Consider the following 24,760-nt stretch of genomic DNA (forward strand, 5'->3'; position numbering starts at 1 on the left):
GCACTTTCCAACTGGATTTTGCCAGTTCACACAGTAAAATCCAGTTGGAAAGTGTATTATTTAGTGTGTATGATCACAGCCTTAGTTCAAAACCAGGCTTCTTGTGCTATTAGCAGCTTTTCAAAGAGGAAATTTTGTTTTTCCTTTACAAAATTCTAGCAGTAGCTCGTTAAGACCAATTAACAAAACCAAGTGGGTCTTAAATCCCTCATCCCTTCCTGCATGGCTCCAATACAAATCATGGCTGTTTGCACTCACAGTTTCCTTTTTTATGAACTCACAGAAATCTTTGTCTATTTTAAACTCAAATAGACCAGATTGCAAGCATCTTCTTTTCAATTTCACACCTCAAAAGAAAATACTCCTCCCCTACTTTAAAAGGACTGAGTCCAAAATGATGCCTTTCTCTTAAGATACTAAAAATGTGGTTTGAAAAGTGATCCAGGCATTAGCAGGGGAATGTACCAGCCTTCCTGGGAACTATTTCATTAGTAGGCCCAAGTAACAGTACCACCCAAAAGGCGCATGCCTACTGCTGCTGCAGCAGTGCTAGATCTGTTTTTTCCACAATGCAGACTAAAGTTAACTAAAAACATAGGCAAAGAAGCAAGAGCAACAGAATTTTTGCTTAACAGAGTTTTCCATCTCAAATATATTATTTCCTGAGGCTAGCTGATAATAATACAAAACAAAGCAGAGATCACAGTTCCATCCCATTCTATTGTTTTTCCTTAAATGATGACAATTAGACAATAATTTGCCCCCCCCCCCCCTTTTATTCCCTGCTGTACCATCGTCATACTAGCAGCATAAATTCAACACTATATCATGGAAATGGTGGGGAGAAACCTCTAAGGATTTCTCAACAGTTTTTAGGGTATGCAAGAATGCATGTGAATAGTACCACTGCACAATGGAGAAATAATTCGTAACGCAGTTATTCTTAGAGACTTCTAAAAAACTATGTTTGCATTTTAAAAAGCTTAACCTCAAATGTTATAAATTGCAAAGTGATGTGCTATAAAGTAAACAGGGTCTGGCATGGGTTTTGTAGAATCTAGGTAATGTTTTTTCATCAAATCTGTACAGGCGATAATTCATTACAGCAATGTCTCACCCATATTATCCACTGAAACTTGCAATTATCACAAGAACACTGTGAACTCATCCTTGTATGCCCTCATTTCTGCTCTGGGCGTGTATCAATGCAGAATGGTTACTGCTTGAAAGAACTGTAAATATAATAAACTGTATTCTGAGTGAAGAACAATGCTTTATAGCACAGTAAACAAATGATGCTGCAGTTCACCCAGGTTATAGGTGTTTCTAGTTTTTGCACGACATCTACAAAGAGAATTACTCATTTGCAGAAGACGACTAAGGAAAGAGTGTTGAAGAAAAAATTATGCACAATGTGTAGAAAGTGGACAGAGAAAAAAACTTTTCTGACCCTCCCATAATGCTAGAACTTGGGAACCCTCAAAGCCAAACTGAACATGACCTTTTTGAAAAGCTGAGTTTGAGTGGAGCTCCAAAGGAAGGCAAATTACTTCCCCCTCCAACCATTTTGAGCTCTATGGCACAGAGTGTTAAAGCTGCAGTACTGCAGTCCTAAACTATAATCACGACCTGAGTTCGATCCCCAGTGGAAGCTGGGTTTTCAGGTAATCGGCTTGAGGTTGACCCAGCCTTCCATCTTTCCGAGATCGGTAAAATGAGTACCCAGCTTGCTGGGGGGAAAGTGTAGATGACTGGGGAAGGCAATGGCAAACCACCCCGTAAAAAGTCTGCCGTGAAAACACGGCGAATGCAACGTCACCCCAGAGTCGGAAATGACTGGTGCTTGCACAGGGGACCTTTCCTTTCCCAGCCATTTTGGCTTAGGAAAATGACATGCAGGGAAAAGCAGGAGTTCTTCCTCCTACCACATCATACTACCAAGCCCAGTCTGGTTCCTGCGGATTTAAAAAATGCCTTTCCCCACAGTTTTTATGTGACTGCTGACCCACAGCTGCCAGCTCACCAAAAAACATAACTCTGTTTGGCCCTCAATAAAGTTGATGGGCAGTGCACTAAGGGCATATAAAAGAATGTACTTATTTCTGCAATGCAAAATTAACATAAAGAATTCAAACCATTAGCTGAGAAAGATAACTTCAAAAGTGGAGTAGACAAATTCGTCTATCTAGCTATGGGCCATGATATCTTGTATGTGTACACCAAAGGTGAAAAATCCATGTGCTGCCTTTTCAAAAGACAATGCAGATCATGTGTAGAATGTGTGTTTTTTATGTGTGGTCACAGCTAAAGGATCATTTGTACACTGTACATAGATTGTACATGCATTCACTGTAACATGTACTAGTATGAGGCTATATACCATTTGTGGAGGAGGGGTGGTGGTGGCAATAGGAGAAGGCTATGACTCCAAGCCTGGGTTCTGGGTTTCCAAATGGAGTATTGTTGAGCACTATAGGAATTTAGAATGCTGGACTCTATACAATTTTGGTCTCTTCATAAGGATTTGACTATGACCTTCCCAACTAGGACTCCAAAGATGATGCAGTTCTGCTGTCCACAATAAAGGAAACTGCTACCACCACAGACTGAAAATGTTTTCCTTTGTCACAGGGACAACAGCCATCCTTTACACACACACAAAAGTGTTGATTATTCTAGGAGCTAGTCTGCATCTTAAAATAAACATCTATCTGGAGCCAAAAGAGAATGCTCGTTTGCAGAAGGAATCTGGGCTTCAGCCCCGAACCATCAATAGTAGCATTTATAACACTGGCTGGGAATGAATGAACTCTGGGTGAGGTTACCCGCCTTCAGAATCAACTTAACAGCCTTCCCTCTGTTGTTACTGCCTACCTCCTCAGTGGCTGGAAAAGAGGCCACCAGTTGGTGCCCGTCTCAGAAGCCTCAAAGCAGTCTGGCTTCAGGACATTAAGAAAAGTTCCATCTCTGGACTCCGAATATGACTTTGTCAGAATGTGTGTACACGTTCCGTGTTTTTCCCGTGTCATGACTCATTCAGAAAACATATCAGTTAGTAGGAACCAACTTGCAAAAATCTTGAATGGTTCCAATACTATCTGCCTATTGCTTATCTGCAGTATCAGAAGCATTAATGAAGCGCTTCCAAGGATCTTCATCCTATGCTGCCTGACACTGCTCAGCATAGTTGATTGGGGACCATTGGAAATACCTGACATTGTGACATACTATTATTTCATTCCTACCAATGCTGTATACTGCACTCTGATTGCTAGTGATTCTATGAAGTCTTGGGAAGAAGCCTACTTGAGATCCTTTTAACTAGAACCGCCTACATGCAACATCTATGTACTCTGACCCTGAGCTATGGTTCCTTTCCTTCACTTGTAGGACCACCATAGCACTGTATAGACCATGCTTGATTTTCAGAGACAGTGTCTTGGGGAAAAGCCTATCTGAGATCTTTTTAACTTGAACCTTCTACATGCAACAGATATATACTCCAATCCTGAGCTATGGTTCCTTCCCTTCACTGTAGGACCACCATAGCACTACACAGCCTTTACTTTACTTTCAGTGTTGGGGAGAAGAAAAGCTGCTTTCAGTTGTGAGCTTTACAAATGAACACTGAATGCAACTGCTTTGTAAAGATGCCCTTAGGGCAGAAACTGGTTCAAGAGCAAATGCAGACTCCCAAATCCAGTTCTACGGGTTAAGGCAGGCAGCAAGGCAGAAAGGGAAAATAGCCAGTTTCAAACAGAGGTTTACACTGTTATGTCTTCAACCTACTCTTCATCCAAGGAGTCCATAGTTCCATTTTATCTTCTTAACAACCTTTTAGTCTGAGTGTGTAACTGCCCTGAGGTCACCCAGTGAGCTTCATATCAGTGTTGGGATTTGAATTTCCCAGCCCTAGTCCAACACTTTAGCCACTACACCACACTAAGACTGGGTGCAGACAATAGTTTCTTCAGAGAGCTGAGAAGGCATATTGGAGGCCTCATTGTCTGTGCACTAACCTCTCACTTCATAGTGTTCTGTGTGTGGCAGCCTGACACAAGAATCCCTCCCCTCCTGGTTCTGTCCCAAAAGAGCCTCATCAAGGGGAATCAGACCAGGCCAAGAAAGTGGGGTGGGAACCTGCGTGGACAAAGCTCTGTTACCCCAACTGCTACTGAAGCCAGAAATTGTCCAAATGGCATAGCCAGAGGGCATGGGGGAATGATAGATGCTGGAACCATGCCAACTCAATTTCAGAAAAAGGACAGCAAAGACAGAGAAGGTGCTAGAAGATGACAAGGCAGTGGAAGTAGGCAGAGGAGAGGGCAGGGGAGAAAAGGAAACAAGGGGAGCTTTAGAAAGACACCAAGAGAGGGGGGTTGGTGATAGCAGTGACATGAAGGAGGGAGGCAGACACAGATGAGACAGAAAAATAAGATAATGAGTAAAGGCAAGGTAACAGAAAAAAGCAATAGAGGCTGTCAGATTGGAAGGTGGTAAGCCAGAAAGGTAATGGTGGGGCAAAAAGATGCAGGATCCTTGGAGGTCCGTCATGCTTCAAGTAGGACTGGGTTCCATTCCTTGAACAGGACCCTGTGAGTAGGCAGACCTGCACCTATTAAGATGTGTATAGTACCTACAACTGAAGAACTCAACAAAGAGATATCTTCAGGTCACATCCGAGGCATTTTTGGAGCCATGCTTACCAGTTATGATGTCCTCCTTCCCCATCAGGCCTCAATATAGTACTACAAAAGCTTGCAAAGTCTGTGAGTTTAACTATGTTACACTTTTCCTGGATTGGTTCATAGCTTAGGCTGACATGCATGGTCTTACAGTTCTGTGTTTCCCAGGCATGCAGAGTCCTAATTTGGATCAGGACCCCAGTGTGCAGGGATGCGGGATGTGCAGGGAAGACTTGTCTTAGCAGTAGTATGTGCGAAAAGGATCTAGGGGTCTTAGTGGATCATACGCTGAACATGAGTCAGCACTGTGATGCGGTGGCTAAAAAGGCAAATGCAATTTTGGGCTGTATCTACAGAAGTATAGTGTCCAGATCACAAGATGTGATGGTGTCACTTTACTCTGCTCTGGTAAGACCTCACCTGGAGTATTGTGTTCAGTTTTGGGCACCACATTTTAAGAAGGATATAGACAAGCTGGAATGGGTCCAGAGAAGGGCGACGAAGATGGTGAGGGGTCTGGAGACCAAGTCCTATGAGGAAAAGTTGAAGGAGCTGGGGATGTTTAGCCTGGAGAGGAGGCAGCTGAGAGGTGATATGATCACTATCTTCAAGTACTTGAAAGGCTGTCTCACAATACAAGAACTCGTGGGCATTCGATGAAATTGCTGAGCAGACAGGTTAAAACGGATAAAAGGAAGTACTTCTTCACCCAAAGGGTGATTAACATGTGGAATTCACTGCCACAGGAGGTGGTGGCGGCCACAAGCCACTTTCAAGAGGGGTTTAAATAAAAATATGGAGCAGAGGTCCATCAGTGGCTATTAGCCACAGTGTGTGTGTGTGTGTGTGTATAAAATTTTTGCCACTGTGTGACACAGAGTGTTGGACTGGATGGGCCATTGGCCTGATCTAACATGGCTTCTCTTATGTTCTTATGGTGTGGCATTGTTTTCTGTGGCCCCGGAAGGTAGGACCAGAACCAATGGGTTGAAATTAAATCAAAAGAGTTTCCGGCTCAACATTAGGAAGAACTTCCTGACCAAGCGATTCCTCAGTGGAACAGGCTTCCTTCGGGAGGTGGTGGGCTCTCCTTCCTTGGAGGTTTTTAAACAGAGGCTAGATGGCCACCTGACAGCAATGAAGATCCTGTGAATTTAGGGGGAAGTGTTTGTGAGTTTCCTGCATTGTGCAGGGGGTTGGACTAGATGACCCTAGAGGTCCCTTCCAACTCTATGATTCTATGATGCAGACCTTCTCCTCCCTTCTCTTTTCACAATCTAAAATGATTCTGTGGAGTTGCTATTACCCCACTGGAGCAACTTAAAGTGGTCTGAAGATCTACCAACCACTTTTGTCAACAGGGTGAACAGCAGCCTCCTAGGACCATTTCAGGTAAGGAAAAAAAACAGTGTTTATGTGGAGGGGAGGAGTTGTAAGCCACCTTTCTCCATGGTCCCAAGAGACCATGGTGTATCCTACTGCTCTGCTCAGTTAATGGAGGCCCATTCCTCTTGCAAAAGGGTGTTTTTCTGACGAAAGACTCATTGTGCCAGAGGAACATACCCCTGCTGAGTGCAGTGAAAGGAGACCACCCATTGTCTGCAGGGGCTCAGTAGCAACAGACCTGTAAAATTTTAAAAACCTAACTATTCTGAAGGGGGGGCAATGGAAAAAGTCAAGATTTGGTTTAATTAGAGATATATACCCTGCTTTTTTCCCTGATGAGGGTGCAAGCATCGTACAACATCATTCTCCCTCCCTCCATCTTATTGTCACAACCCTGTGAGGCAGTTTAGGCTAAGACTGCTCAAGGTCACCCAACCAAGGACAATCCTGGATGAGCTGGGCACTTTTGTTATTTTTGCCATTGATTCTTCTCCGCATGATTCTCCCCAGGCACAGCTGTGCCCACAAGCCTATGTGGGGAAATTTATTGCACTGTACAACAAAAATTTGCAAATACTTTTTTTTTTTTGCAGTAATTTAAGCTGAGTCCTTCTCCTTCCAGTAGGAGGCTTCCAGTAGGGGCTAGACAGGTTTAAGTATCAGCCATGCCATGCATTCATAACATGCTTTGCAAACTAGTAATGGGGCGAGGAGAGATAACATCTATTGAGGAACTCCTCTTGGATGCTTTCCCTGCTTCTGATTTATCCCTAGATCACCAAAATGACAGCCCTGGAAAGCTGCGGTGTGAACATTCTCCTTAATCTGATCTCCAGTTTTACAGTTCCTCTTTTCCAGACACTTACCTGATGCAGTGCAGTTAATCCATCTTCATTGCAGAGGTCAGGACTGAAGTTGTTGTTCAATAAATAACAGACTGCAAGAGACAACAAGGGAGCAGTTATTTCTCAGCAAGCAGATCATCACAAATTTCATCCTTGGAAGGAACAAACAACTGACCACAAAGTGGAAAAGAGAATGGATCTCTATGGCTAAATGTACTTCACTTTAAACTGATTCATCCTATTGACTTCAGTAGACTGAAAACAATTGTTGAAAATGCCCAGTTAGCATACCTTTATGGTGGTGGAAGAAAGTACTGTCAAGTTGCAGTCGACTTACAGTGATCTTATAAGGTTTTCAAGGCAAGAGATGTTCAGGGGTGGCTTGCCATTGCCTGCCTTTGCATAGCGACCATGGAGTTCCTTAGTGGTCTCCCATCCAAATACTGTTTAGCTTCCAAGATCTGAAGAGATTGGGCTAGTCTGGGCCATCTAGGTCAGGGCAGCATACCTCCATACTTTAGTCCAGGAGTGTCAAACAGATGGTCAGTGGGCTGGAATTGGCCCTTGCACAGCTTGTATCCTTCCTATGAGCAACTAGCTCCCTCCTGCTTCCTTTTCCGGGGGGGGGGGGGGGCTGCTACTGCTGCATCACAGCTTGCATTTGCCCAGCTCCCTCTGCTGCTTCCTGCTTCCTTCCAAGCCAAGTTTCCCTTCCCTCCATTGGCTGAGGAAGGGGAGGAGAGACAAAGACCGAGAAAGAGTTCTACCAAAAAGAGAGAGAACAAAACACCAGCAATGTTTTGCTTCAGGTATAAACTTTCATACACTACTTCTTCAGATGAAAGGATGGGTAGAGGGGTGGGTGAGTAGATGGATTTTTCTGACAAGCACAATTTAAACTGGGATCACCAGGCTTAGTTGTTTCTCTTTGAGACTTGATATCTTACTGTCTTTCACACATGCACACACAAAGGAGAAGGTTGGGAATGGAGAATGTTAGGACAGGAGAAAGGGGAATGGAGAATTAAAAAGAAATTATTTTGGCTTAGTCAGATTTTTTTAAAAAAATTAGTTTTCTCTGTGCCTATCTGGGATTATATTTTATTTAAGAATTAGAACACATAGATTGGATTCCATTGTTTAATAATCCAATTCCACTGGATTCTATTGTTAAATAATGGAAGTAGATGGCTAAGTATTTTAAAATACATTTATGGTTCCATATGTTCCAGTTCAGCATGTGTCCCTTTCTCTCCTCCCACCTCACTGGCTGCGATTCTTCCTTTCCCTTTGCCTTTTGAATTGTTTTCATTAGCATCACTAGTACTTGAGTAGATGTGGCCCAGTCTGAAATCAACATATGATTTTACTTGGAGAGATCTCCCTCTCCAGTTTAAAAAGATGAAGAGGGTGGGGGGGGGATTAACAGTACATCTTGCAAGTTTTATTAGTGGAAAGGAACAAGAGTCCACTAGCACTTAACAAAATTTGTGGCATGGCATTAGCTTTCATGGGTGACAGCACACTTCTTCAGATACAGCTAGAATGTGTGTCCATTGGTCCTTATATATTGGAAATTGGAGTGATTTCAGATGTCAAATGGCAATAGCAGGCATTGGTTATGAGACAGGAAATGTAGGTCTCAGTTCAGCCCTGGAGGATGCATTGAGATTATCAGTTGCAATTCACCAGTCTCTCTTTCTAATCTCACTTTGAAATTTCTTTGTAAGAGAACTGCTACTCTTAGGTCAGCAATATCCTGGAATGTTAAATATTCCCCCACTGGCTTTTGAATGCTGTGGTTTCTAATGTCAGACTTAGGTCCATTTATTCTTTGCATCCTCCTGGACTGAGTCCTTCTGGTCCGAATTGAGAACTGGGTTTTCTATCTCATTACCAATGGTGGTATTTCCACACCTACTGCCCCTCTGCATATTATACCTCATCCAATCAAGGCTGCTGTCATTCACCTGCTATTATATTTGGCATCTGAAATCACTTTTATAAAGTTTATATCTCCAGTATATTATGTTTTACAGTATGCATGGCCCAGCCTGACAAAGTGACATTTATGTTAAATCCAGCCTTGGTAACAAATGAGTTCAACACCTCTGCCTTAGTCAATGTAATAACATCCCAAACTATCTCAAGTGCTTTGGTGTGGTGAACAGCTGCATGTTTATTTGATATCCCAAGTTCCTTGGTTATACGGGAGTCATGTGGCTACCAGACTTTCCTCACCATAAGTCCTGCTTCCCTTTAGATACTGTGGTGCCATGTCTGCTTTATATATTTTTAAGCAAAAATACTTGTGTGTACAATATCACTCCACGCAGAGAATTTTCCTGAGTTCTCTGTTTCTACAGCCCCTTCCAGTCCAACAGAAAGATCATCCCTAAGGTCTGCGCAGAGGAACAGCCACATGGTTTGGAGACTGCAGTGAAGCAGGACAAAGAGGTGAAGTTGCTCCTCCTTCCATAAGCGCAGCTCTGCTGAGGAAAGAAGTTGATTTCATCCCCTGTTCCCTCCTCACTTCTGCCCACAGACATTCAGGAAAGGAGAGGAACTGGGGAAAACTCCATGTGCCTGCCATACGCAGATGGTTGGATACATGCCATTAGAAAAAAAAAGCTCTCATTGATTGTGTGTCTGAGTGTACAAAATCCTATACATAGTATAGCTCTCATAAAACCCCTACAAAGCACTGGCTTGGATCCATTGGAGCTGTTTCATGGAAGACAGGGAGGCGTTCCCCTTGAAGAAGGTGACTTCCTCACCTTTCTTCTCCTGCTGAAGCCCCAAATCCTCCCCCAAATGTTGCCACTAAATTCCACATTCCTTTGCACAGTCAGAATCAGGAAATGATTAAATATCTATCTGATTATAGGCAGAATTTGATAGCAAATAAGCAGATGGTGAGGATAAATAATAACCACTACATTAGCCACTATGTAGAGAGGTATGTTAATCAGGATTATTCTCCACTGTAGATCCTATACATAAGATAATGTCTGCTGGGGAAAAAAGTTTACCATTTTCTCCTGCCAGCAGTGTAATGTCACATGACATCACCCCTTCCCTGCCCAGAACTAGAAGACTGAAAGCTGGGTTTTTACAGCCTATAGAAAAGAAGCACCATGGTCCCCTGATGATAGTTTGTTTGTGAGAGCCATCATTTCCTGAAAGAGTATCACTGAGTTGGGCTGAAGTACCACACAGTGATATTTCCCTCTTCCTGGGAGATAATTGCCATTCTAAATGCTGGCTTCTCTGCAACTGAAATTTGCAGTTTGCATACCTCAGCTTTGAAACACAGTTAAAATGAATGCCCCTGCAAAACAAACACAAGTGTAATCTCTCATTTAGTTCTGTTGAACAACACAAACAATTGTCACTAGGCCCTTCATTTCAAGACTCCCCTGCTGGAGCCTATCCAGCCATTTTTTTTTGGCATCACATAAATCCTGAAGGGGCTTCGTTACTAGATAGTAGATTCCATCTTCTGAAAACGATGCCCTTGAAGCATTTCAGATTGATGTTGCCATTCTACAGCGTTAAAAAAATATCCACCTGCTTAAAGGATCTTGAGTATCTCACTGTTACTTCATAAATTTGAAATATACTGCAAGATTTCTTGCTAACATTATGAGCCTCTCATTGACGTTTTATCTCATTTTGCCTTCCCACAGGGTTCTTTAATCAGTTTTTAATAAGACTTCCCTTATTAAAAACTGTTTACAAGTAGAAAATAACTTTCTTTTATGTGGTGCTTTATGTCAAAAGCCTAAATCGATATATGAGGCAGGAGCCCATGGCAGAAGGGAATGGTGAGGTTACTTAACAATTGTAGATGTCACCTCTGTTGGTCTTAAATGCTAGGCAATGGTTGTGTCCAAGCAACTAGATTCTAAAGCAAAGGTGGCCAAACTGTGACTCAGGAGCCACATGTGGCACTTTCATACATATTGTGTAGCTCTTGAAGCCCCCACTGCCCCATTGGCTGGTTTAGAGAATGCATTTAAAATTAAAGTTGCTTTCTTTCCACATCTTCCTCCCATTTGCCTTCCTTCCTTCCTCCCTCCCTCCCCTCAAACATCTGACACATGTCTTGCGGCTCTCAAACATCTGAGGTTTATTCTATGTGGCTCTTATGTTAAGCAAGTTTGGCTGCCCCTGATCTAGAGGCAGTGACTGCCCCTCCCAGCTGAAGGGAGGGAGGTGCTTGTCTGTGTATGAAGAAACAGCAGTTTAGATTCTGGAAGAGATAAGAAAGAGGATACTGCTGTGAATTGGCTGAAGCATCTTAGGGGGCCGGGGCAGGATCTCTCTTTCCAGGATCTGATGGGGAGCAGTGGTAACAGTATTCTACCTGCCTTATTGCTGCTTAAATATATTTGCTATATATTTGCTATTTAGATATTATTGTGGCTTTATTGCTTTGATATATTATAATTGTTATATGCAGTGGAGTTTATTAGAAATTTTATCCTGAGGTACTCCAACTGTTTTCTTTTACTGTTGTATTGTTATTGGCTATAACCTTCAGTTAAAGAGTGTGTGGCAAAAATATTTCAAATACAAGAATAAATTAAAAGAAACTGATTTGCCATGATTTGTTTCTGGGGTTTGGTTGAGATCATTGCTTATTACTGTTCCGTCTTCCCAGAATAACGCTACTGAGGTAATGAAACCACCAGCCATGAGGTTTATCATTATCACTTTCTCCCAAAAGCTTGGAGAGTCAGTGCAACTTAAGGGCCAGTATTATGCTGACGGAGGATATATAAACTTTAGAGGGAAGGTAGACTGCAAAATGAAGAGCATTAACAGGGACTAAATGGCCACACATAAAAGCTCATGGGCTGGGGCAGCAGTGTACAATGCAAGCAGGTCCCAAGAAATTACATAAGAAAGCACGACTATTAAAAGTTAATTCTCTGTCAGCTTTTCTTTCAAGTTGCAGGCACCTAAAGGCTAGATCCAACGACATCAACATCACCAAGGCTGTAATTGTGATGCAAACCTAGAGCTGGTTCATGCAGACAACTGAACTGAAGACAGCAGTGACTGCATGCAGAAATCTGGAACAAACCATATTTTGTTTGTGATGTAAATGACCATGGAAATTTCACCTTCAAACACTTCCCCCCCACCACTGAGACCCAAATTACACATTACATTTAACATACCCCAATGCGGACTGGCAGGAAGAAACCAGCTGGGATTATCCCATGGGAACTCAATTCTAAAGCACTGCAAAGGCCTGATTAGGATCAGGACCGGACACAGGATAAGGGGCCCCAGCCTTCCCCAGCACTGTTTTTCCAACCTGAAATAACTCTGGAGGGCATTATTGTCCCATAGGAGTGTTCGTAGAAGCATTCAGTGCATGTGTAACCCCCTGATGGGGCAAATAACATCCAATGGGGCTGTTTGGGATATGGAAACCAGTGTAGGGGGAAGTCCAGAGTCCCTTCTCCCTCCGCATCACCTGATCTGAATGGCACCTTGTACAGAACTTTCAAAATACAAATGATTTAGGAATTAGTAAACAACGATCTCAATACATGTTTAACTCATTATTTAAAATACTTCTATCCCCACCTTATATCCTCAGACAGCTAACAAAGCAACAAAAGCCACAAGGCACAAAAACTTCATAATCATCCATCAACAAGATAAAAACACTACAGTTAAAAATGCAACCAAATCTCCACCCCTGGAATAGAATTGTTTTATACTCTTTCCAGAATTCAGTGAGTCAAGTCACCCTGTGCTCTCAACTCTGGCAAGCCATTCCAGAGGAATGAACTACCACAGAAAAAGTTCATGTCCTAACTGCTGACAATGTTGGATCATTCACAAGACCAAAAGAACTACTTGTGGTAGTTTCATGTGCCAGTGATCTAGACCATTAGAATATAAGAGAAGCCATGTTGGATCAGGCCAATGGCTCATCCAGTCCAACATTCTGTGTCACACAGTAGCCAAAAAAAACCCAGGCACCATTAGATACCTTACAGTTTTTTTCTCAAGAATCCTGAGAATTATGTCCTGGACTACATGACTGGTTTCAGTAGTGCCCTTTAAGCATACTCTTCATCATGTAAAACCAGTTTACCCATGAAGAGTTCTTCTGTGGTTGAGAAAACATGGGAAATGACTCTACCATGTTGATGGGGTCAGTTACAAGGTCTTTCTCATAGACTCAGCAAACCCCTGTCCAACTGATATGATAGTGCTTTGCGAACTAGATAAAATAAGGGCTTGTGAAAATAGCTTACATTACCAAATAAATTCTTGTGTGCTTATTCAGCAGCACCCACTGTTTTCTCATACTAACACAAAACCCAGTCAACATTCACGATTTAGGGCACTTTGAGGTGTGTGTGTGGGCGGGGGGTGGGGGAGAACTCTCAAGCAAGATATATAAACTTTTAGCATCAATTCAGCTGTGTAGTTTGCCACTTCCTTGGACTGAGTAGCAAATGTGCCTGCATGAGAACCTATGCAACAATGGAGTACTATCAGTACAGCACTGATTCATTTTTTGTTCCCTGTGCAAACCCTAAGAGAGAGCCAGTTTGGTGTAGTGGTTAAGTGTGCGGACTCTTATCTGGGAGAACCAGGTTTGATACCCCACTCCTCTACTTGCACCTGCTGGCTTGGCCTTGGCACAGTCATACCTCTGGCAGAGGTTGTCCTTGAAAGGGAAGCTGCTGTGAGAGTCCTCTCAGCCCCATCCACCTCACAGGGTGTCTGTTGTGGGGAGGGAGATAAAGGAGATTGTGAGCCGCTCTGAGACTCTTGAGTGGAGGGCGGAATATAAATCCAATGTCATCTTCTTCTATTCAAGTTTGCTCTGCTATGTCCTTAAAGAGATATTTAAATCTACAACAGGAAGAAACAGAGGTTGCATTCAAATATTATTTGTCCCACAGGAGTACAAGTACTATGCGTGCATGAGGAGATCAAATCTCCCCTTTCCCCAATATCACATCCCTGTGGAAGCCTTCCCTACACTGCATATGTAGGAGATCTTATCATGGATCATCTGCCCTCATGCCTAGTGTGGCTCTGAAAGATAAGCCTCAAGGGGTCTTTTGAATCCTTCAGTTCCAAACATACCAAGGGCGTTTCAAACATTACAAGATTTGCCACTAAACATATGCTCAACAGTGAGTGACAACAACTGATTCCTTAACAAGTGTTTGTGAATAGTATGTGGCTTTACAAACACAGGTTTGTTAACCCATATTTTCCACACTTTGCAGTTTCAAGTGGACACTAAGCAAAATGTGAAAAGATCATGTGTGTGTGGTTTTTCTCATTCCATATGAGCCAGAAATCTTGAGATATTTAATGGCATTTGCAACACAAGACATCATAACAGTAACACATAGATTTTATGTTTTTTACGAACTATTGTGTTTAGCCCCTCAACAATCTTACAAAGACAGACCAGTATTATTCTAATACTGGAAGTGGGAGGTTGAGGGAAAGTGTGGTTTGTCTCATTCTACCTAGTGGGTTTGTGTCAAAATCTAGATTTAAAGCAGCTACCCACCCCACTTCACAATCACAGCTTTTTCTCTTAGCCACTGTGCTATATTAGATGTATGTTTGGCTATATCCAGTCCAAATATATATCCCCCCAAATACCTCTTTTCAGGTATACTCAGGTATCAGGAGCAGTATTTGGGATTCTTAGGAATACCTAGATCCCGTACATTCTTGAGACACTTGGGAATATTTGGGCTGGGACTTTAAGGATCGCAGGCCTGTTTTTTCACCCACAAACAAGTTTCTTGGGCAACAGGAAGGTGGCTTGCAACCAGTGAGAGTCTCAGCCAGCCTGGGAAAGGCAGTTCACAGACGGCAAGAGTCTCAGCCTGGTAGAGCTGAGGGTATGTCTGGCTCCTTCTCTTTCTCTCCCTCGTTTGTGGGGGTGGGACCCCATAGGGAATAATAGAACCCAAGCAATTCTGGAATCCTGAAATGATATTGGAGGATCTGAACACTATTGAATACCACTATTTACGTTCTTCCTGAACTCCAAATCTGAAAAATACAATTTTTTTCAGGTGAACATCCCTAACTAGATATACTTCTTGCTGTACTTTATATTCCTCTCTTACTTTTCCATCAGAACCAAAGATCTAACCAGGAAAACAGACCATGGCCTACAGCTAATGCAGTTCAATTAACCCCTCACCATATATAGTAAAAGTGGCTTCTGCAGCCAAGCCAGCAAATCACATTTCATGTTTACGCTTCTGGTACTGTTGTTTCCTACGTTCCTAATAGGAACTGACTGATAGATGTGTACTGGTTTTTCTCTTATTGACTTTGGATGTGATTTCCATTAGGATGCGTAATTCAATCTGGTTCATTTAAAAGCCATTGTGCGCTAATGATATGGGGTTTTATAATCAAGCTGGCCCTGTTTCCAGTGATACAGTCATGGTGCTGATTAGAGATTTATCTTGCTTGTCCTTTTTTCCTTTTTTCAAAATCATACATTGCAGAATAACATCATCTGCCCTAATCTCTTCCTGTTTATGCCTATGATGGGTATAATATCTATATTCCGTGGAAATATGGGCACCCCTACTGGGTTTAGCATACTTTGGCCAACCACTTCTAATAGGAAAGTTAGAAGCAGAATATAAGGGCAACAGCTTTTCCCTATTATGTGCCCCCAGCATCTGATCATCACTGGGCTGCCAACTGCCTGGAGAAAAAAAATGCCCTGTGCCTTTAAGAGAGATTTTATTTTATTTATTTATTTATTTATTACATTTGACTTATATCCCGCCCTCTCCGCAAGCGGACTCAGGGCGGCCCCATTGCGCTGAGTGGTAAAGCAGCAGTACTATGGTCTGAACTCTCTGCTCACGACCTGAGTTCGATTCCAGAAGAAGCTGGATTCTGGTAGCCGGTCCAAGGTTGACTTAGCATTCCATCTTTCCGAGGTCGGTAAAATGAGTACCCAGCTTGCTGGGGGGAAAGTATAAAAGACTGGGGAAGGCAATGGCAAACCACCCCTTAAAAAGTCTGCCATGAAAATGTTGTGAAAGCAACATCACCCCAGAGTCAGAAATGACTGGTGCTTGCACAGGGGACCTTCCCTTTCCATTTATTAAGTGATGTTATTGCCTCTATGCCACAAAAAGCTTCAGCTGCATATATTCACCATTTAACTTCTATTAAAGGGACAGGGTTCCACCCCCCCCCCTCCAGGCCTTTTGGCAGCCCTAACAGAGTAACAGAGGAAGTTTCATTCAGCTGTCATGGCTGTTGTTAATTTTTGCTATATCCAGAAGGCAATTCTCTCTTTTGCATTCATTGCTGCTACAAAATGCGGATCTATTCACATTGGTAAAGGAGCACCCATGCAGAAGTTTTCTGCACACTTTCTTCCATCATCTGCCATTTTCCCCTGCATTCTTCTCACTGCATCATCAGATTTTTTTTAAAAAAAAACCATTAAGTGCTATAGTACTATAGCAGCATAATGCTATAGTCCTCTAATAGTGTGGTAGGGAAAATGGCACTGATGAGAGTGGGACATGTCCTCTTTCCCATCTAGATGGTGTGCTAACATGCTTGGACCGTTTTCTTTTGGAAAAGACCATAAGTAAAGCAGGTTTGAGAACAAATGTACAGGAAAAATCTGGATGATCAGAGGATGATATTCTGTGGACAGTCCAAAAGATAGCACTCCAGTTTGAAAGCAAAGGTGGAGAAAAACATCCCTCAGGAAATATCTTCTTTCTAAACTATCAACCATCATTATATCTTGCAGCACTGTGTTGCGTGAACAGATGCCCCATTTTGTCTCTCCCAACCCCAATGCCAATCAATTTCACTGGGTTACTCTGAGGACCTAACTACACATTACACTGCTTCCACGTCAGCCCCTGCACCTTTTTATTTATGCATTATTTATACCTCAATTTTCTCCCCAATTCAGTTTACTACATCATTCTCCTCTGTAGCATTTTCTTTCCAACAACCAGCCTGTGAGGTAGATTAGGATGAGAGACAGAGTGACTGCCAAAGTCACCCAGAGGGCAATACACTATTACACCATATTAGGAGTTCCACACTGAAAGTGGATATAGCCTTAGTAACAGGTACCTTTAAAATGGCTTAAATAATTTTGGAAAACAGATTGTTAATGGTTTAGAAGCTCTAACTCTTGAGTAATCCATGTGGTATTTTATTGCAATGCATAACATTAATTCATGATTACAACACCAGCAGGACTCAAGGGGGCACATACATTTCAGAGCTGATTCAGACGAAGGAAAATGGCCAACTTCCAGATAACAGAAAAGATACTATGAATGGGACAAGTGTAGGTGAAATAATGATCCTTCTGCTGCCTTGGCAATGGTACTGTTTTGTTCCCTGCTGGCCCTCCAGTACCGTCAGCCAAGATTCTGCAACAATGCTTTGGCAAGATCTTATCAGTGATTACGGCAAGATTTCAAATGTGCTACAAAAGGTATCTCTACACCAACCCTAGCTTAACAGACATTTCTGATCCTCAGGAACCCTTGGGGACCACAGCAGTGGGTCCTGTCAGCACTATGTCTAAAAGCAGAGGGGCTGGACACCACGGCAAATCATGAAAGCAAAAACATCAAGATACTCACAGTTAAAAAATGACTTTATTTATTAAATAAAGGGCCTAATGACGATTGATCTGTTGAAGACTGAAGATGCTTTAGTTTGGAGACACAAAGTGTTGATTGCTGCTGAGAATTACCCTGCTCAACCCTCTGGAAACTTACAAAATCCTGAGACAATGGGGTACACCTTTCCAATTGTTTCTCCCCCTTGCTATTCCTTCTAAGCCCCTGCTTGTCTAATATCTAATAATAAAACTGATAATGGAAGCCAAACACAAAAGGGAGGGGAAGCAGGCTTCCCACTGACAAGGCAGGGATCTCTGCACATTTGGTGGGCTTCTAGAAGGCTTTTGGCTGAGGCAGCGGATGTCCAAATGACACTAGCCTTCCCAGCTCAACTCACCAAGGGCAATCTTGATACCAACTGGTACTAGTACCAGCTGATTCTGGCTTGGGAGAAATATGCCCTTCCTGACAGGTGCAACAGTCACTGGAGCTAGAATTGTTATACTGCCACTGAGATTTTAATCAATGTGCTTGTGATGTTTTTATGAACAACTATGTATTGTTTTATTTTATGTTCTGAGCTGTGCTGAGCCTGCTTGTGGGATAAAAGAAAGTGGAATAAAATAAAATAAATAAATTCTAGAAGAATATGACTTTATACAAATAACAAAAAAAACTCTCTAATTTAAAAAACAATATGATGGAGACTTACAATTCTCCAGGAGTCATGGAATATTAAGAGCAGTTGTAAGTGGGTCAAAAGGGGCTAAACAACAGGGACATGGTGAAACTGGCCTGCTCAGGAAGACTTTGAGGTCTTATAGGGGAAGATTCAGCAAAGTGGAATTTCCCCATCACCTCTCACCTGATTCTTCATAGACCATCACCCTTATCTTATGGATTTCTAACAGAGAATTTCAAGCTCTACAGTTTTCAGGATTCTTTACAGGAAGCCATGACGATTAAATTGAGTTTATAGCAGAGATATAACCAAAGATTTTAACTATAATAGAATTTCTTCCCACTCAAACTCTGTCTGAGTGGACTTCAGAGTGAAATGGAGACCATGTGAATGATTCAGCTATGCTCCTCTCGAAAACTAACACATATTTCTTAAGTCTGATATGTACAAACATTCACAATTTTAAAAAACGCTTTGAGCTCCAATACATCTATAAAGTTTGGAATCCGTAGCCTGCCTAAAGGCGAGCAGCACAACAACTGGCATTGCTGTGTTTAATGATTAAATACTGAGTAAGTAACACACAATATACAAGATCCAGGCTAAACCTGGAACGTGTAAGAAAATGCAAACATTTAAGTATGTCCCTTTTGCACTCAGGCCTCAAAGTGAAAGCAAACTGCTGATTCAGTGTTGCAAACTGCCACAAGGCTGTCATAAAACAATAGCTGAAAAGCATTAAAACCCAGACAAAAGACAGAAACCAAAAGGAGAAAAACTGACATTCTCAAATCCTAGGGGCACTCTGTACTTCCTGTGTTGTTGTTCTTCTAGGGGAGAGGCCATAGCCCAATAGCAGGGCATCCGTTTTGCATACCAAAAGTTCCAGGTTCAGTCCCCCAACATCTTCAGCCAAATGGACTAGATAGTAAGAGATGTGAAAGACCTCAGCCTAGGACCCTGGAGAGCCACTGCCAGTGGGCTTGCCAGATCTCCTGCTACAGTGGGAAGATTCCTGTTAGTAAGTTCTGTTGCCTGCCATTGCTCCAAGCAGCTGCAAGACAGACAAAAAAAAGTGATACTGCTGATGTAGCAGAATTGCCAAAAACTGCAGTAAAACCCTTTGTCACTTCTTGGTTGTACCAGAAGTGACATAGCAATGTTGCCAACATTCTGTCCATCTTCCATGTCCCCCCACCCACCTGCTGGCTGCCTGGCAACTGGACTGGCCACTCTTCAACAGTCCTGACCTTGATGAATCCATAGTCTGATTCAGTATAAGGCAGCTTCATGTGTTCTTCTTTACTCTCTGCCACTGGTTTCCTCGACACCCTCATTTTTAATGCAACAGAATGCTGAAGTTACAGATGACCTCTTTGTCCTATAAAACAGCAAGCACTTCTGAATTGAAAACGGCGAAGACTATCAATCCCAGAAACTGGAAGTAGAATGAAGCACTATGCACATATGGGTATACTTTGCACAATTTTGTTGCATAATCACTATAGAACCCTGTCTAATTGTCCCAGGGACAAAACTTTTGTGTCAGTGATTTTATGGATACATTTGTCTGCTTATTTTTACTCATTTAACTGCTTAGAGAGAACACCTACAGTTAGTTCCAGCACATCTGGATAGTCTCTCTGAAAGCAACCGATCATTCTTGAGGGGCTGGCAATTCCCAAACAGCAATCTTTGAACATACTTTGTTTATATGAGTCTCCATGATATATTACCAGTCTTACCTGCTGAGACACTGGAATCCAGACACTGCACCAAAAGTTAATTCCCAAAGTTCAAAGCCTAGAGACTACCACATGCCTATAACTCACAGCGTCTCTCTCCAGCATTACCTACCACACAGTATGGTACAGATGGGCAAAGCTTTGAGTCTCTGAGGCACCATCTGTTTCATGCTGTGGCCATGTGGAAGAGGACATTTCACACAGCTAAAATAAACTGCTAGGCTGTTGCCTTCATTCCAGAAAATCTCTGACTTTCATTTTCCTGCATGTTGCTTGACAGAGTCTCTTTGCCTTCGGATTACTGCTTAGCCTGGAGGAGTGAGCTCTTACTCACCTCTGACCTTGGCGTTTTATTACAGCCCTTCATATGTTTGTAAGCTTCAACGCTGTCAGAATTGTCAATGTTTGGCAAAGGTTTGCTTTCAGAATAGACAGTCAATTATACCCACACAGGGAAGGCAATTTAACCAAACCTTCTCCCACTTCTGCTGATTTCTATGGGTCTGCTTGAGCATGTTAATGATACCCTCAACAAGTGGTCACATCCTACAGGTCTTCAACTGGAAGCTTGCAATAGAAAGCAGCTGAGCCTTTGAGTGAGGCAGTAAAAGCCCATACTACATTGAATCTGGCCTCCCTTGCCATAGTATTCCATCCTCTATCGGTCCTACTGAGATATCATCAGTCCCATCTTTGTTTGTATTATGGCCTGATTAATTGCCTTCCATGAAGTAATTTTAATTGTTTAATTGTTTTTATTGTTTCAACGGTTTAAATTCATTGCTAGTTTTTAATTGTTCATTGTTTAAATTTGTTGTAATCTGCCCTGGGCCCATCTATGGGATAGGGTGGACATACATAGTGTTGTACCACTGGACCATGCCTTGACTTATTTCAGTTTAATTTTTTTTAAGAAAGATAGAGAGAAATGAATATGGGGTTACATTCCCAGCCAGATATAGATCTGGGGGCTTCTATTTGCCTCATTAAGAAAACTTACTTGTAGCCCATAAATACACACACATTTCTCCAACGACGAAACAGCTCTCCAGGGCTCTTTTGGAAATGGTGCAAGGGAAAGTCTAAGTTCCTTCTTCCTGTGTACCACAGTCTCAAACTGAATTGGGCCCAAACACTCCTGGGAATGAAGTTCTCAGTATGGAATTCCTGAACCATGTCTGTTAACAGGACACAGGGTTCCCACTCCCCGACTCCTGGTGGGGGTTCCCACAATTTCAGGGCCTTGAACTCACCAGCATGGAGATGGTTGGCAGGGGGAGTCCCAACCCTGAAGAGCTCCATCGTCATCTGATGTGCCTGGTGCGATGGCATCACCCAGAAGTGACATCATCGCACTGGGCATGTCATGTGGGGAATGCTCTAGCTTTTGGGTAAAAAACTCTATGTTGCCATGTGAACATGGAAAAAGTCCCTCACTGGCACCCAGGTAAGACTTGGCAACGCTAACAGGATGGTTCCATACACGTGGGGGGCATGAAAACTTTGTAATGTACTTCTATGGTGTTGGAAAGTACCATCCAGTCACATCCTACTTATGGTGATCCTGGGAGGGACGGTAGCTCAGTGGTAGAGCATCTGCTTGGTAAACAGAAGGTCCCAGGTTCAATCCCTGGCATCTCCATAAAAGGGTCCAGGCAAATTGGTGTGAAAAATCTCAGCTTGAGACCCTGGAGAGCTGCTGCCAGTCTGAGTAGACAATACTGACTTTGATGGACCAAGGGTCTGATTCAGTAGGCCCTTATAAAACTACAGGGGAAAGAGAGCAATCAAACTTCTGACAAAGGAAAGAAGAGAAGAATGTATACCTTAAAATAATTCACAGTGGGTCTCCTTTTCCCCTCTTCATTTTGTGCCCCTCCACCTTCTGTTAAGAGTAACACTTTTTAATTTCAGGGGGAACGGTCAGATTTCCAACTGGGACTTCAAATGAATTAATGGGGGGAATAAATCACTCAGTGATTTCCTCATAACCAAAAGAAACTTCTGAAATTTTCTAAGCCCAAATGTCTATGTAATTTTAGTGATTATTAATTGTTAGCATCAGAAATGCTTTAACTGAATAAAAATTATCTTCAAGTTCTAATTCTGAAGTTGCTTGCACCTACTTACAATGAGCACAGTCCTTCTGTAATGCACTTCCAACATGGAGGGAATATCAGCTGCCAGTTTTTAACAAAAATATTTAGATTCTAAAAGTGTTCTCTTACTCTTCAAATAAAAAGTGGTATGGCACATTTTTAAAAATAAAACAAACAAAACCCTGTTTTTGAAGAACTCTTAAGCATAGCAAACCAGGGGTGTAGATGGGATGGAGTGCCACTCTAGCTACAACCGTGATCATTGACCTATTTTTCCAAAGAAGTCTGTGATAATTATAAGTCATTTTCTAAGCAGCCTAGAACACAATGAGAACAGCAAATAAATAAGTAAATAAAATATCGAATACAGTATCAATTATAATTAACTAAGTACAGGATACTCTAATAAGAACAGCAGTGCAAAAAGGCTCAGGCATAAGAAAAGAGTATTACAAAACTATAGAAAACACAAAGGTTTTTAAAGCCTTTCCCTTTGGAAGGCTTACATGGATGGGGCCAAACTGAACTTTGAGGATATTCAGGAGCTCAGGGTCAACTACAAAAAACGCCCTGCTTTACACAAAAGCAATCTGGGCTTCCTAAAATATGGAACACAGCCTCTCCTGTAACCCTTTATTTGGGTTAAGAAGGGACACATTGTCTTTTAGTCAGCCTTTGAGCTTTTCTGACCTCCTTCAGCATTAACCTGCAATGAAGGTCCACTTCTTTTTACTCTCTTATGTCTCCTGCTACAAAAGATGATGGCATTTGTGGAATTCTCCTGAAGAAAAAGGAGTTTGGGAAGGTTCCGCAGTTGTTTGTCCCCCCCACCCAGCAAGCTGAAGCTGCCAGAAAACTCTCTTTTGCAGAACCATTGAAAATGAAGAAATTCTGCCCTCCTTTGCACCTGGTATTTCCATTTTCTTGAGACTATCACATACACAGACACAATGGTGGAGCCACTGGTATGATCCACAGAGCAGGGTATAACTCTGTGTCCCTATCCTCTTGTTAAAGAACAGCACACTAAGGCATCTGAGTTGCCCGATAATAACCTAATGTTTGGGGGCCAGCCACATATACATCCTGCAATGAGCCATAACAACTCCCTTCTCTTTACGGCACTCTCTAATTCTTCTGTCTCCTTTGAATGTTCTTTGTTTTCCTGTTGTGAAGACCACCCACACAAGAAACCATTTTCTAGACCATCCTCCTCCCCCTGCTTAAAGTCAAACTGCAATTGACTCCACTGTTATTAAGTCAAATATATGCCCTCAACTCCCACGTTAGGCTTCTATGCTTGCAATTTTCTGTCTTTTAAAAGGGCCTTTGTGTGTGTGTGTGTGTGTGTGTGTGTGTGTATAAAACCCACAAACAACATAGGCTGAGTCATTGGTTCAGAGCAGAAAGAACAATGAGGCTGATTGCAGAATGTAAAATATCATATTTATAAAGGAAATATAAGTAATGGGCTTCTTTGCATCTTGTACTTCAGGGCTTGGCAGGCCATGGTGTCAAATAATGTTTGAATAAAGGTAAAGGTAGTTCCCTGTGCAAGCACCAGTCGTTTCCCACTCTGGGGTGACGTCGCATCACGACGTTTTCACAGCAGACTTTTTACGGGTTGGTTTGCCATTGCCTTCCCCAGTCATCTACACTTCCCCGCCCCGCCCCCACAAGCTGGGTACTCATTTTACCAACCTCGGAAGGATGGAAGGCTGAGTCAACCTTGAGCCAGGATTGAACTCAGGCTGTGAGCAGAGAGCTCAGACTGCAGTACTGCAGCTTTACCACTCTGCACCACAGGGCTCAATGTGTGAATTCAGCAGACCAAAAGTTACTTAAATCTGCCATACATTCTACAGCTTGAAGGGTGTTTGGGGAAAATGTTTATATATTGACAGAGAGAGAAGTAGTGCAACCCAGGAAGCTCTCCAGGGCAAATTTCACCTCTCAAGAGCCAGTTTGGTGTAGCTGTTAAGTGCGCAGTCTCTTATCTGGGAGAACTGAGTTTGATTCCCCACTTTTCCACTTGCAGCTGCTAGAATGGCCTTGGGTCAGCCAGAGCTCTTGCAGAGATGTCGTTGAAAGGGTAGCTTCTGTGAGAGCTCCCTCAGCCCCACCAACCTCACAGGGTATTTATAAGATGCTCTGAGATTCAGAGTAAAGGGCAGGGTATAAATCCAATATTATCTTATTCATCATCAATAGGGCTGAAAAATGTTAGGACAGTAGGAAGTGGTATAAGTATTAGACTGTCTGGCACCTTAGGCAAGGTTAACTTCTGGGGCCACTCCTCCACCTGAATTGGTAACCAATTTTCAAAACCAGATGAATTGTGGGGAAAATGAAAAGCCCAATTCAGCACCCCCAGAAGGCCTGTGCCCTAGGCAATTGCTTAGTTTGCTTAGTGGCAGGGTTGGCTCTGGATATAAGAATAGCATAGTTACTGCATTATCTTTGTCTCAATTGCACCTTTTGTCAAACACGGTTATTTTATTTGTAAATAAAACCTATTTATCAGATGTGTGTACAAGCTGGGATCAGATCAGCAGCCCCTCTTTTAAATTATCTTCTGGGAAGGGATCATCTCTCTCCACTTTGATGGCCTTAGGTGAGGAACTATCTTATCATTTCAAGAAGAGATCATCTTGGTCTCAGCTGGATATAAA

At 42.4% G+C, this 24,760-nt stretch overlaps 1 protein-coding gene across 2 annotated transcripts in view; it reads right to left on the reverse strand.

Moving 5' to 3' along the window:
- Positions 1-24,760, reverse strand: part of PPP1R16B (protein phosphatase 1 regulatory subunit 16B) — a 175,205-nt gene that overhangs the window by 30,996 nt on the left and 119,449 nt on the right. For both annotated transcript variants that reach the window (XM_060230928.1, XM_060230929.1), the window contains exon 3: positions 6,938-7,008. In XM_060230928.1, coding sequence (XP_060086911.1) covers positions 6,938-7,008 — 71 coding nt within the window. The remainder of the gene's footprint in view (positions 1-6,937; positions 7,009-24,760) is intronic.

Source organism: Heteronotia binoei, chromosome 2, assembly GCF_032191835.1.
Source record: "Heteronotia binoei isolate CCM8104 ecotype False Entrance Well chromosome 2, APGP_CSIRO_Hbin_v1, whole genome shotgun sequence".
Lineage (NCBI taxonomy): Eukaryota > Metazoa > Chordata > Lepidosauria > Squamata > Gekkonidae > Heteronotia > Heteronotia binoei.